Genomic DNA, 14459 nt, shown 5'->3' with positions numbered 1-14459 from the left:
GAGCTTTGGGTAATGACAGAAAGAACAAGATCGCGGATACAAGCGGCTGAAATGAGTTTCCTTCGCAGGGTGGCTGGGCGCTCCCTTAGAGATAGGGTGAGAAGCACAGTCACTCGGGAGGAGCTCGGAGTAGAGCCGCTGCTCCTCCACATTGAGAGGAACCAGCTGAGGTGGCTCGGGCATCTTTTTCGGATGCCTCCTGGACGCCTCCCTGGGGAGGTGTTCCAGGCATGTCCCCCCGGGAGGAGGCCCCGGGGAAGACCCAGGACACGCTGGAGGGACTATGTCTCTCGGCTGGCCTGGGAACGCCTCGGTGTTCTTCCCGAGGAGCTGGCCGAGGTGTCTGGGGAAAGGGAAGTTTGGGCTTCCATGCTTAGACTGCTGCCTCCGCGACCCGGTCCTGGATAAGCGGAAGAAGACGAGACGTGACAGATGGCTCTGTGAAACTGGAACAAAAAAAAAGGTAAGATTATACATTATGTAAATAAAGGTCACAAAAAATGGTATTCGGGGATGGAACACTTGTTACACATGGGACGGAACAGCAGATAAAAACCCGGAAGGCAAATATAAGGAAATACGTGACACCACATTAAAATACTGATACTGTTCCGTCCCATTCTGTTCCGTACCAGGTTATGGGAGATGCGCCTTGCAAAATCAATCATTACTACACGTCTTCCAGCAACAATACTTCAAGCCAGAATCAGATGACACAATATTTTTGTCTTTCACGATAGTCACCATGTCAGATTAGTGCCATACATTCTTTCCACGTCTTTGTCAGGAGACTTGCAACAATACAAGTTTGTATTCAGCTGATTATCGTTCATGTCCTTGCAGGTCGTTAGGAAGGAAGGTCAAGAAACTGTCAGTCACGGCTGTCAAGGAAGACTGTGTAGGAGTTTTCAAACTAGGTGAGAAAATACAAAACATTCTGACATGCTAGACATTTTTGTGGGGGTTCCCAGACTGCACATCGCTGTCCTTCGATTAGGTCGCACTACCTGAGACGTTATAAAGGAGGAGACAAACCACGAAAAGAATCCTGAATAGACACCGATGAGAAAAGTCCATAACGCCAAAGATGGTTGTTGTATGCACATATCTCTCTGCTCTCCCCAAAAAGACTTGTTGCAATCTTTTTGCACAAGCACACAGTTGCACATGCGTAATAGAAGTATAACCTGTAGGGAAAAAAGCTGTATAGACCTTATTTTGGGGCAAAGTCACCAAACAGTTTACGTGGTTTTTATCAGATTTGACTGGTGATTGTATGCATGTATGGTTATGTCCCAGTGGTCACTGAGGTTGCAGTTCTGGCTCCCTTCCCATTCTTTGAGATAGGGGTCTGATCTTGTTAGGCCAAAATAACTGCCTGGGTGCATTACCAAGACGGCTATCAAGTGGCAAGATCTGCCGATAAGGACTTTGACACTACAAGGCCTGTTCGTAGGTCCTGACATTCCTATTTGAGCCCAAAGATGGAAATGTCAGCCACAACAAAACCGGGTCAAAATCGGACTGAATTTGTGTAGTCTCTTCCTGGCATAACAGGCGTATCCAGAAATCTTGTGCCGCAGAAAAAAAACAAACAAACAAAAAAAAAACCAAATAGAGCGGCTACAATTATCGACATCTTAACGATCTTTTGGCCATTGCAAAAGTAGAAAAGACTTTCAATACGTAAATTGTGCATGAATAATTACTCAAACTTCCACTGGAAAAAAATGAGTTGATTCCCGATTACTTAGCGTATCAGATCATGTGACACCGCTCCACAAGTTTTGACACCTTTGTCCACAGTTATTGACACCCAGATGTTTATAATAATAAAATAATAATATTTTTAAAAAATCGGTATGTGGATGGATTCAAAATGGCGGCTCGGGGGATAGACGCGTAATAAATTGCTCCGTTCAGTCGATATCAAAAATACCCTCAAACTCGAAAACTTTAACGTGTAAACTCTGAAGGACAAGACATGAGTGGGGGGAAACAAAAAAGAGACGATACAACCCGGAGAGGGAAGGTAATTCAACAATTAAAACCCGACAAAAAACAAATGGAGCCGACTGACGAAGAAAATGTCGATCTGCTAGCTAGCAAAGATGGAGGTGAATCTACGGACAAGCTGTTTCGGGAACTGTCAACTATCTCGAACAATATCCGTGACTTCAAAAATGACGTCCACTTAGCCATCTCCGAACTCAAGGGAGACTTAAAGAAGGACTTCAAGGACGAGCTAACAACGCTAAAACACGAGCTAAACGAGAAGCTAACTGAAGTCGGGACCAGGCTCCAGGACCACGACCAAGCGATCACCGAGGCAGAGAAGCGCATTTCGGATGTAGAAACAAGCGGCGCTGCAATGAAAGACGCTCTGCTGAGCCTGCTGAGAGAGCAATCCAGACTACGGGAAAAAGTGTGCGATTTGGAAAGTAGGTCCAGAAGAAACAACATCCGAGTTTACGGTGTACCGGAGGGCGACTTGATGATAAAGTTTATGGAAAACCTGCTGACCATGGAGCTGACTCTCCCCGACGGTATGTCTCTGCAGATTCAGCGGGCTCATAGAGCTTTGACCCGCAAGCCAGGACCCGACGCTACACCTCGGTCCATTGTGATAAACTTTCAGCAGTATGATGTCAAGGAAACGGTATTGACATTGGCCTGGAAAAAGAAAATTAATCTTAACAACAAACCGATTTTCTTTGACCATGATTATGCACACGAAGTCATGGAAAAACGCAGAGCCCACGGTGGAATTAAAAAAGCGCTGAAAGAAAAGGGTATTCGTTTAAATCCTTTCACGAGGATCCGGATCCACTGGAGCACCGGCCCATGGACCTACGAGGACGCACATCAAGCTACACGGGAGCTACGGGTACGGGGGATGGAGGTGCCCGCTGTCAGAGAGGACCTGTCCTCCAACTTAGGCCCTGTCCACACGGCAACGGATTCAGGTGACTCCGATACAGTTGCTTATTGTTTAGGCCTGGCGTCCACACGGCACCGGCGTTTTGGGTGCCCAAAACGCAATCTTTTTGAGAACGGGTTCCAGAGTGGAAAGATCTGGCAACGTTGCCGTTGTGAAGTTGTCTGGATGAGTAGAACGGATTTGTTTACGATGACGTCACAACCACATGACTGTCAGTGCTTCACGCCGGGTAGAAGTGTAACGAATATCACCAGGATATCACCAGGAAAAAGCCTTACAGAGCACTAGTGAGAGTGAAACACGAGCTTGGATATTATTATTATTATTATGTTCAGTGTTAGTTCACAGTAGTAATGCAAGAAGCAGAATAGTGACAGTAATAGTGAAGCAAAAACATGCAATTGTACAAACACTGCAGCTCTACAGCAAAATATTCATTTATGAAATGGTCTGATTCTTAACACCAGTAGTGCCAATGATCTTCTCATTGCGATGCGATTTGTCAACAAATCCTATAACTTGGTTCATGAAACGCGCTTACAAAATATTTTCACTGTGAATATTTATTGTGTAATGGTGCAAAGTGAGAGAGAGAGAGAGAGAGAGAGAGAGACTCTGCCCTTAGGGCAGAGTCAATCCCGCCAGCAAAAATAGGGGAAAAAAGGAGCGATCTCACCTCTTCAGATGTTGGTTTTAGTCCTACAGTACATTCCTCAAAAAGGGCATAGAGGAGCAAATTAATCCATCAACGTGTAGCATTCAATTTATTCCGGACCATTAAAGACGCCGCCTTCCGCGTAGAATCATACGTCATCCTCGCCGCCATATTGGAAAGGTCAAAGCGGAGAATAAAGATTAGCTGCGTTTAACTGTACCAACAGGTTTGCCGTCCAAACGAGATCACATGGGATTACCTTTCACAGGTGAGACTGGAAAAATACTTTTCATTGTATTTGGTCATTATAATGCAATTTTACGAACAGATTTTCCTGACTTTGTGGCTAATATGAAGTCTCGTGCATAATAGTTTATGCGCATGCGTCCTTACTACTTCTATTGTTCTGGTGTCTCCGAAGGGACCGTCTTACAGCGCCCCTAGAGGTGTGGCATGTGTATTGCATCGTTTTCAGCAAGCGTTGCGTTGCCATATGGACCTGATATTTTACTGATCGTTGCCCATTTGGACGCGATATATTTTTAAATAACATCTCGTTGCCGTTGTCGTGTGGATGTAGCCTTAGAGGAGAGGATACTGAAGGCGTTCCCATGGCAACAAGCAGCCGATGGAGGAAAACAAATGGAGTCACGAGTGAAAGAAAAGCTCCAGGAGTTTAGAAGATAATCCCATTGTTGAAAGCACTAAAACATGTGCAGATCAGTATGTGTGAGGACTGGAAAATAAGGGAGGTGAATTGTTCTTTTTGCTCCCTCTCTTTACTTTAAAATACTATCGGTTGAAATTACTATAAATCATCGACTGAGCAGAAAAGTAATGTTGGACTTATTAGTGGACATGGAGCACACCAGCTGGTCAGCCACCACACCACGAAGGAGGGCCCCAACCATCCAGGAGGGGTTTTTCCCTCCACCCACCAACAGGGACCCTAGAGGGACAACTGTTCCTCAGCTACAGAAAGTTCTTGCATTTAATATCTTTGTTATAATGAGTGTGAATGCTTGTTCTATGTTTAAAACAGGGGAGGATTCTTATTTAATTATTTCATTATTTCTACAAGGGAAATCTTTTTTTGTGGAGGTTATGGCATCATACGAATCTAGATGTAAGTGGGTATGCACAGGGATCAGATAATGAAAGTAGTTTCTCTAAATGTGAATGGGCTTCGTAGCCCAGTCAAGCACAGCAAAGTCCTTCTTAAACTAAAAAGAGAAAATATAGATATTGCTTTTTTACAGGAAACCCACCTAATGGAAGCAGAACATGAAAAACTCAAAAGACAGGGGTTTAAATATGTCTTCTCCTCCTCAAATAGATCTAAGCATACTAGGGGAGTAGTGATACTAATCTCAGGAAGGGTGACATATGAACATTTATCCTCTATCAAAGATAAGGAAGGTAGATTCATAATGATTCGTGGCAAAGTTGATGGAACTTTGTTTACTCTATACAACGTGTATATCCCTCCTGGTTCAGAACCAAATTTCTATACCCAAGTAATTGAAAGGATTGCAATTGAAGCACAGGGGGTTTTAATATGTGCAGGTGATTTTAACACTGTGCTTAACCCAAACCTCGATTCAACTGGGATAAGAATATCTCGTCCCCAAAAAATAACAAATAAAATTAATTTACTATTATCAGAAATAGGACTAATTGATATCTGGAGACACCTAAATCCATCAGTCAAAGACTATACCTTTTATTCAGCCCCGCACCATACATATTCCAGGATTGATTACTTTCTAATATTTGGAACAGACAGTAGCAAAGTACAAGACTGTCATATTGGAGCAATGGACCTTTCAGACCACTGCCCACTATATCTGTTCCTAAAAATGACCTGTAGGAGGAAGCTTACACACTGGAAACTAAATCCTAGTGTACTCAACAACAGCAGAACAGAACAGTTTGCGAAAGAAATTAAAGAATATTTGGAGTTCAATGATAATGGAGAGGTTTCTCCACCCATACTTTGGGATGCCTGCAAGGCAGTAATGAGGGGGAGGGTGATTTCAGTGTCATCTTTTCTTAAGAAACAAAGAGAAACTAAAATTAAGACTCTCCAGACTGAACTCAAAAACTTAGAATCTGAACATAAAGAATCACCAGATCCAAAGGTTAAAATAGAAATAAAAAAGAAAAGAAACCAGATTGAAGAGTTATATTCTCAAGAGATCCAAAAGAAATTGATATACACAAAACAAAAATATTACGAAGGGAGCAGTAAATATTCAAAATTATTGGCATATAAACTGAGAAAACAACAGACAGATAATGCAATATACAAGATAAGGGACCCGAAAACTAATACCATTTATTACCAAGTACAGGAAATTAAAAACTGTTTTAAAGCATACTATGAAAAACTATATTCGCAACCTCAAGTCAATACCGACCAGAAAATGGAATCACTACTCAAATCCTTAAATCTACCAGAACTCACAGAGGAAGAAAATAAATTGTTAGCTTCTCAAATTTCAAAAGAAGAAATCTATTCAGCTATCTCAAGACTCAAAGCTAATAAATCCCCAGGCACGGATGGATTCAGCGCAGAGTGGTATAAGAAACTGAAGGAGGTTCTGACACCTATTTTACTAAAAACCTTTAACTGGGTCCTGACAAAAGGGGAAACCCCGACATCATGGAAAGAAGCAATTATATCAGTTATACCTAAAGAAAGCAAGGACAAATTAGACTGCGGAAACTATAGACCAATTAGTGTACTTAATGTGGATTACAAATTATTTACTTCAATTATCACAAAGAGACTTGAGAAAATTCTACCCCGAATAATCAACATGGATCAAACAGGCTTTGTCTTAACTCGTCAGACACATGACAATATTAGAAAATCCCTACAAATTATCAGACATATAAATCAAAATAAAATACAGGCCATGTTGGTTAGTTTAGATGCCGAAAAGGCTTTCGACTCGGTCAGATGGAAATTTTTATTCAAGGTTATGGAGAAATTTGGTTTCAATCAAGTAACTATTAATACATTAAAAGCCCTCCATGATAAACCATCAGCTAAACTAAAAATCAACGGAGAGCTCACAGACTCATTCATGCTGGAGAGATCAACAAGACAGGGCTGTCCCCTAAGTCCAATCTTATTTGCGATTTTTATCGAACCTTTGGCACAGTGGATTAGACAAAAAAAAAAATCACAGGTATAAACATGGCAGCAGGCGAACAAAAGCTGGCCCTGTTCGCGGATGACGTACTCGTTAGCCTTTCAAACCCAACAGAGTCTCTGCCGGAGTTGATGTCTGTTTTAGATGAATCTGGGTCATACTCAGGTTATAAATTAAATAAGAAAAAAACTCAGGTCCTTAGTTTTCATTTTGATCCCCCTCAATATCTCCGCTTCAGGTACCATCTAGACTGGGACAAAAGTTTTATAAAATATTTGGGAATTCTCCTACCTTTAGACATATCAAAACTAGAAGAAATTAATTATAGCCCCCTTAAAAAAGAAATTATAGCGGATATCAATAGATGGAATATAATTCCTTATTTGAATATCAGTTCTCGTATAGATTCTGTTAAAATTAACATTCTACCAAGACTTTTATATCTATTCCATTCAATACCAATAGAGAAATCAGAATTGTATTTTCGAGAGTGGGACAAAATTCTTTCCAGATTTATATGGGCAGGGAAGAAGCCAAGAATAAAATATAAAACTTTACAATTACCAAAGGAGAAAGGTGGACTAGCCCTCCCCTGTTTGAGAAATTATTATAGAGCGGCTCAAATTCGCCCGTTAGTGGGATGGTGTACTCCAAATTATAGATCAAAATGGAAAGAAATAGAAGTGGCAATGGGAAAGGGACTACCAATTAATCATTTAGTTGGAGATCCTTCATTAATTAGTCACCTCTCAGACCCTAACAACCCGTGGATAATTGGCTCTTTGAAAGAATGGGGTGAAATAACTAAAAAATATCAACTGAGAAGAGGAACTGAAATGTTTAAATGGTTTTCATACGACTCAGATTTTGTACCGAGCAGGTATGACACAAGGTTCAAAAGTTGGACAGAAAACGGACTTACAGCATACTGCACACTCTTAGATCAGGATAAAGTTTTGAGTTTCCAGGACCTAAAAGGAAAATTTGGTCTTCAAAACCAAGATCATTTCAGATATCTACAAATCAGGGGTTTTATGAACAAGAAATTGGACTTTACTTCAGGGAGGGATGAAATTCTTAATATTTTTAAGAGGGCTTACAATAATGCCATCCTCCAAAAGATAATATCTAAACTATACTCAGCTCTTCAAAATCTTAGAGGAGATCATACTCTAGAAATTAAGGAAAGATGGGAAGCAGAGGGAGGCCTCACAGTCTCACAAGAGGAATGGGACAGGGCCTGCAGACAGCAGTGGTCAGTGACAAGCTCTCCCTCCTGGAGGGAATTCAGCTGGAAAAACGTGACTCGATTCTTTCGTTCTCCAGCACAAAAGTCCAACTATTCCGATCAGACTGCCTGCTGGAGGTCCTGTGGGAATACTTTAGCAAATAATTTTCACATTTTTTGGGGCTGCCCCTCTGTGGCTCCATTCTGGAGAGAGATTCTTGGGATCCTGGAGACAGTTTTTAAAAGGAAAATGGATCTAAACTTCAAAGTCATGTACTTATGTGATCTAGATGGACTTGAATATGCAAAGCGGGACAAATACCTGCTGAGAGTGTTGTTAGTGGGGTGTAAAAAGGCTTTGACCCGAAAATGGCTTAAGAAAGACAAACCAACAATAAACGAGTGGATTGATGTAATTTATGATATATATGTTATGGAGAGAATTACATTTAAACTAAGAAACCAAACTGATATTTTTGAAGAGAACTGGTCAAAATGGCTCAGCTATGTGTTAACTGTAAGACCTGATTTCATATAGACCGCAAAGACAAGGTCAAGCCCTCCATCAAGATTTATTTTATTTATTTATTTTTCTTTCCCCTATTATCGAGCAGCATCCTTATATTTTTATATATGATGTGCTATTTTGACTCTGCTGCCTTGCATAATGCACAATTCTCCCCTCGTCATGTTGTTTGTTTATGGTTTTTTTTTGTGCCCAATTGGCACATGTGTGTGTTACTAAGAAAAAACTAATAGAGTATATTAAAAAAAAAAATCGGTATGTGGTATTAAGTTAACAAAACAGTTTTTATTTAAAATTTGTTTTACACAGACTTATATTTAGTACAAAATATCTTTTATATAAATATATGGATGTTGGTGCTTATGTAAATGAGGAAGTAATTCTAATGTTTGTAAACAAATGAACTGATAATGTTTAACCTGTGTCAGAAAACCTTTTTGTTCCACTTTTTAAGCATGTTCATAGATCGCATTTTGTTAATCATTCATTGTTGTTTGTATTAATTTCTAATTTTGTAGTTTATCAGTAAATGTCAACAGGCAATCGACATTGTAACCACATGAAAATCCAGGTCAAAGGTCGATTTTTTTTTTTTTAAATTGAGATTTTAAATTTGCATCTAAAAATATAAAATGTCTACTGATATTGTAATATGTGGCACATATTTACAACAAACTGCAAAAAAGTTTTTAAAAAATTCTGAATGGAATAGAAAAATCTGAAAAGTGTGTAATTTTTTATATGCTCGGAATTTAATTCTGGTCGAATTCTATTTATTGCAATAGGATTCTAAATACTCTATAAACATTCCATTCTGTTATGGATCAGAAAAAAATTATTATAAAAATCACAGCACTTTTATTTATTTATTTTTTTAAAAAGTACTTCATCTACTTCAACAATGTTACACAAAGATCGATCCATAACAGTTGTAAATGTCCCTTAATTCCACAGGGTGTCGATAATGGTGGACACCGATGAAAGTGATCACTATTATCGAAACATCACATCACTTCTCAAACGCGTGTTTGGATACAAAATGGCGACTGTCAAACGAAAGAGCAAGAAACAAAGTAGGTTTCGACAAGGATATCATGAAATATTGGTGAATTTGATACGCAAAAACATGTCCATGATCTTTCCATCACACTCACTTGTGATAATAACGTCCAGGTTTTCTTCAAATTGCTGATTGTGCTAAAAAAAAAAAATTCCATCTCAGGTAATGAGCTGCGTCATCAGACGACAAGATCAAAGCGTGAGGCGGGTCTTCCGGTTGATTAATTAACCAATGATAACTGTTGTAACTGAAACTCACCTTTGTAAAATTGTTTTTTATTGGTAAATCTGAAAAGGTGTCGATAATTATGGACTGTAGCCGCTGCTCTAGGTCTTTTATTTTTTTGGTTCACATATACAAGGAGACTTTTGTCGAAGATTTTACTATTAAAATCTCTTATACTTTTCACTACCAGGTTGTGTGTTTTTAGTATCATGATAAGAATGATACTTTCAGATTTGGGAATCAAGTGAAAATTTTAAAAACAATAACATGCCTGGGCTCTTATAAAGCAAAGTTTTCTGCTTTTCTTAGAAGTAAACCAACCTCATCCGCAGCAGTGAAGTCAGAGACATCACTTCAGCTTTCAGTGGAGTCCTCTCAAACCATTCCTACAAAAACATAACACACCAGAAATAAATAAAACCAACCAGACAAACAAAACACTGGAATGATGTGTGAACTAAGTAACAAAAGTCAACAAGTTGTTTATTTATTATTATGATTTTTTTTAAAAAGGTATAGCAAATAAACACAGGCAATGACAACTAATGGTTACTGTTATTGAGTAGATTTAGAGATTTTCCATCAGTTTTTAAGTGTAAATAATATAAACAATATTAAGCCATAGTAATTGGAATATTATAATTGTATATTTTATATTCTTTTGTTATGAGATTTTTAGAATATATTTTAATTTGTGGTGTCCACAAGTATGTTTCTGTGAGGTGAATATTTTTAAGGCTTCTGCTGAATGGGCTTTTGAATATCAAATAAATAAAGATTTTTTTTTTTGTGTGTGTGTGTGCTGTATTTATATTTATTATTTAGTTTTATTTATATGTATATGCATTTTTTCCCTTCCCCCCCTTTTTAAAATTATTATTATAAAATACATAGGGCCAAATTACTCAATTCTGATTGACCAATCAAGGAGGGCTTTTTTCCTTAACACGGGGCCGTATTTCTGAAATGCTATTGGCTAGTTCGTTGCTTGGTTACGGTTACAAAAATGAGCAAATTTTGTCAACAAAATGGCTGACTCTGCAATGCCGTGTTTCGCTATATTTGACAAAGAAATGATAAACCCATTGAAAGCTGCAAGCGAAAATGAAAATACCAAAAAAAGTACGAATTTTTGGCTTTCCGTGTTTAAGAAATGGGCCGCAGAAAGACAAATAAACGCCTCTCTAGTGGGATATGAATGCTGTGAGTTAGGCAAGGTGCTATCGCAGTTTTATGCAGAAGTGAGGAAAGAAAATGGGGAAAACTACGAACCAGACTCTCTTAAAGTAATGCAGGCAGCATTGGATCGGCATCTGAGACAAGAGAAATATCCGGGATCAATCCTGAAAGATTCCTCGTGTCGCCGTGTTATGACGAAAGACGCTTTAGAAACTGATTCAAACGTGCAAGATAGTCTCGCGCCCTGATTGGTTCAGAAAACGTGAATGACAAATGTTGTGAACTTGAATGGCTTCCGAAGTATGAATTTGGCCCGATATATTATAAACAAGTAATCGTATGGTTCCTTATAAAATTAAGGATCAATTTCACTCGTGATTTCAAAGTTTTGAAAATTTCCAAACTTTGAAATCACTCGTGAAATTAATCCTTAATTTTACAAGGAACCATATGATTACCTATACTAATAGGGCACACTGTTATAGGAGCCTAGCTCTGTTGTGTGGCCCTCCCTTTTTTTTTTTTTTTAAATTGTTTATTTATTGCATCTGAGGTGGAAGCTTAATAAAACAAACAAAAAAAAAAAGAATAATTATTTTGTCTCATGTACTGACACCAGTGAGTCAGTCAGGCTCAAGTCATGTCACAGTGAGACATAAATACAAGCCAGTTGGTAAAAAATAAGCAAAATAACAAGGAGTTTAAGACTGAAAAACGTTCAAGTAAACATATAAAGCCAACACCTGCTTCTTCTGGTCAGTTCAGTTCAGTTTAAAAAAAAAATCAGGTTGCAGTGACAAACATCTCTACAGCAAGGATAAAGAGAGTCTGTCTGTCTGTCTTAACTTCTCTGTCCAGATGACTTTCCTCACTCTAGCCGCTAGCTAACCAACTGCATCAACAAACAAGCTAACTAGGTAGCATCGGATATCGCCTGAATAATCCGCTTTCCTTCATCAGCTACACACGCTATTTCATAAAACCTGGACGGAATTTAAGTATCCAAACTATCTTACTTACCGGTGCATCATGACTTCCGGTCTGTCCTCAGGAAATCTGTAGTTCATTGAAAACGACGTGCATGTAAACAGCCCCACGTTTCCGAGGAGTCTTGTTTGTATTGATGTTCATATTGCCCTCTAGTGGTATAAACACGAAACACACCTTTTCCATTTCTGTATTTATTCAGCAGACGTTTTTGTTTTTTTTTTAATCCAAGGTCAGTTAGGTGTGAGGCAGGATACAGTAAAGGAGCTCTCAGAGATGTCATAAAACTAAATATTTGCACCAACTGAGCAGGAACTTGCACACTTTTCACTTTTTTTCACCCCTCTGCCAAGTGCTCGGTTTACACTTGGACACTTTACAGTGTAAAGTGGAAAGTTTACACGAATACTCTTCAATCCTCTGTGCAGTATTGCTTTCTTTCCCCAGTACATGTATTATACAGGATGTTTCAAAAAATTTTTATATTATTTGAGATGTAAATATCCCAGAAACTACATAGTCTAGGGGGTGGTGTAGTGATTAGCGCTGTCGCCTCACAGCAAGAAGGTCTGGGTTCGAGCCCCGTTGCCGGCGAGGGCCTTTCTGTGTGGAGTTTGCATGTTCTCCCCGTGGGTTTCCTCCGGGTGCTCCAGTTTCCCCCACGGTCCAAAGACATGCAGGTTAGGTTAACTGGTGACTCTAAGTTGACCGTGGGTGTGAGTGGTTGTCTGTGTCTATGTATCACCCCTGTGATGACCTGGCGACTTGTCCAGGGTCTGCCCCGCCTCTCGCCCATAGTCAGCTGGGATAGGCTCCAACTTGCCTGCGACCCTGTAGAACAGGATAAAGTGGCTAGAGATAATGATATGAGATGAGATCATTATACCATTCCATACCCAGTAATTTATGTACATTACACTTATGTTATTTATTGCTATGTCAAGTCAAGTTTATTTGTACAGCACTTTTAACAATAAACATTGTCGCAAAGCAGCTTTACAGAATTTGAACGACTTAAAACATGAGCTAATTTTATCCTTAATCTATCCCCAGTGAGCAAGCCTGTGACAACGGTGGCAAGGAAAAACTCCCTCAGACTACATGAGGAAGAAACATCAAGAGGAGCCAGACTCAAAAGGGAACCCATCCTCATTTGGGCAACAACAGACAACATGACTATAACATTAACAGTTTTAACATGAAGTCAGTTTCGCTGATGTTATAACTCTTCATTGATGGAAACTTGAGTGCAAAACTGTTTGTGACAACTGCAGTCCTAAAGTTAGCAAGTCAACTGTAGTCCTCAGCCATAAAAGCATTACGGTAAGTGTCCAGAGCGTCTTCCAAGTGTGACTTTCAACTGTCCACATGGGGCCGTCCTCCACAGGAGCGATGTGATGAGACTCCAACCAGACACAGGGCACCAGGATGGATCAGGCAGGTCCGAGGAGCAGAAGAGGTCAGCATCTCGATCCCAGGACCGATATGTAACTCAGAGGGACAGATTTGGGGGGGACAGAGAGAGAGAGAGAGAGAGAGAGAGAGAGAAAACACAGGTTGTTAGGTATGCCCAATGTCACCTGAATAAGTAGGAACAGTATATACATTGCACTGAGTACAAGCAGGGACTCCGGCAACTAACTATGACAGCATAACTAAAAGGGGAGAGCCGGAAGGTAACACAGGCATGAGGGAGCCCCGGGACATAAAGCAGAAGCCGCTACACCGTCAACAAACTCGAGTGAGCAAGCGAGTGGGGGACTGACAGCATCCATACATCCCAGTTTACCAAAACACTCTATGTCTGAGGACCCTCCAGATCTACTCCTTTACCTCATAAACACTATTAACAAAAGGTTTGACTAAACAGATATGTTTTCAGCCTAGACTTAAACGCTGAGTGCCATCCCAATGTGGCGTGGCGATGTAGCTTATAGCAGGTTATGGTTGCTGAACTGCTGGTTGTCCAGGTGGTGCTCTGAAAACAGTGTGGGCTTTATAGATAATTGGATTAATTTTGAGGGCACTGCTGGCCTGTTAGGGCGGGACGGTATCCATCCCACTCGGGAAGGTGCCACTCTCATTTCCTGCAGCATAGGTCATAGTCTCAGAACAGGCCTAGTTAATTTCTGACAATCCAGAGCCAAGGGAGCAGACAAACAGGCTAAACCGACTGTCTGCTATGCACTTCTGGTTAGATGCAATCTGCATTTCGTTGCCTTGTACCTGTGACATGTGCAATGACAATAAAGTTGAATCTAATCTAATAAATGCACGCTGCACAGTCTTGTTTGACTGTGTTCAAGTGCGCTCTAACACACAAAATACCTTTTCTTTTCCAGTGAATGGCATTTCTATACCTAAAAAGATAAAAAAAACCCAAAAAACGTTAAATATAACATTTTGACCTGTTTCCACACATACTGTTAAAATTTGAGGTCAACTGAACGAGAATTGGCAAAGTTATTAGATTGTGAAATTACATCAATTTTTTTGA

At 39.7% G+C, this 14459-nt stretch overlaps 1 protein-coding gene and 1 long non-coding RNA gene across 3 annotated transcripts in view; one reads left to right on the top strand and one right to left on the bottom strand.

The window, feature by feature from the left end:
- tcaim (T cell activation inhibitor, mitochondrial) overlaps window positions 1-12099 on the bottom strand; it is a 30239-nt gene extending 18140 nt beyond the window's left edge. Inside the window, exons 1-2 of the mRNA XM_060922057.1 lie at window positions 11996-12099; window positions 10118-10182 (exon numbers count right to left, since the gene is read on the bottom strand). Coding sequence (XP_060778040.1) covers window positions 10118-10146 — 29 coding nt within the window. The 5' untranslated portion in view covers window positions 10147-10182; window positions 11996-12099. The remainder of the gene's footprint in view (window positions 1-10117; window positions 10183-11995) is intronic.
- LOC132886876 (uncharacterized) overlaps window positions 1-13092 on the top strand; it is a 34445-nt gene extending 21353 nt beyond the window's left edge. Inside the window, exons 2-3 of one of the 2 annotated variants that reach the window (XR_009654737.1) lie at window positions 844-917; window positions 13016-13092. This is a non-coding gene — a long non-coding RNA (uncharacterized LOC132886876). Of the gene's footprint in view, window positions 1-843; window positions 918-4176; window positions 4248-13015 lie in introns of those variants that run through there. The other variant, XR_009654738.1, reaches the window with a different exon arrangement.
- Window positions 13093-14459: the final 1367 nt, after the last annotated feature.

This window comes from Neoarius graeffei, chromosome 5, assembly GCF_027579695.1.
Source record: "Neoarius graeffei isolate fNeoGra1 chromosome 5, fNeoGra1.pri, whole genome shotgun sequence".
NCBI lineage: Eukaryota > Metazoa > Chordata > Actinopteri > Siluriformes > Ariidae > Neoarius > Neoarius graeffei.
This window is presented reverse-complemented; position numbering and strand designations above follow the sequence as displayed.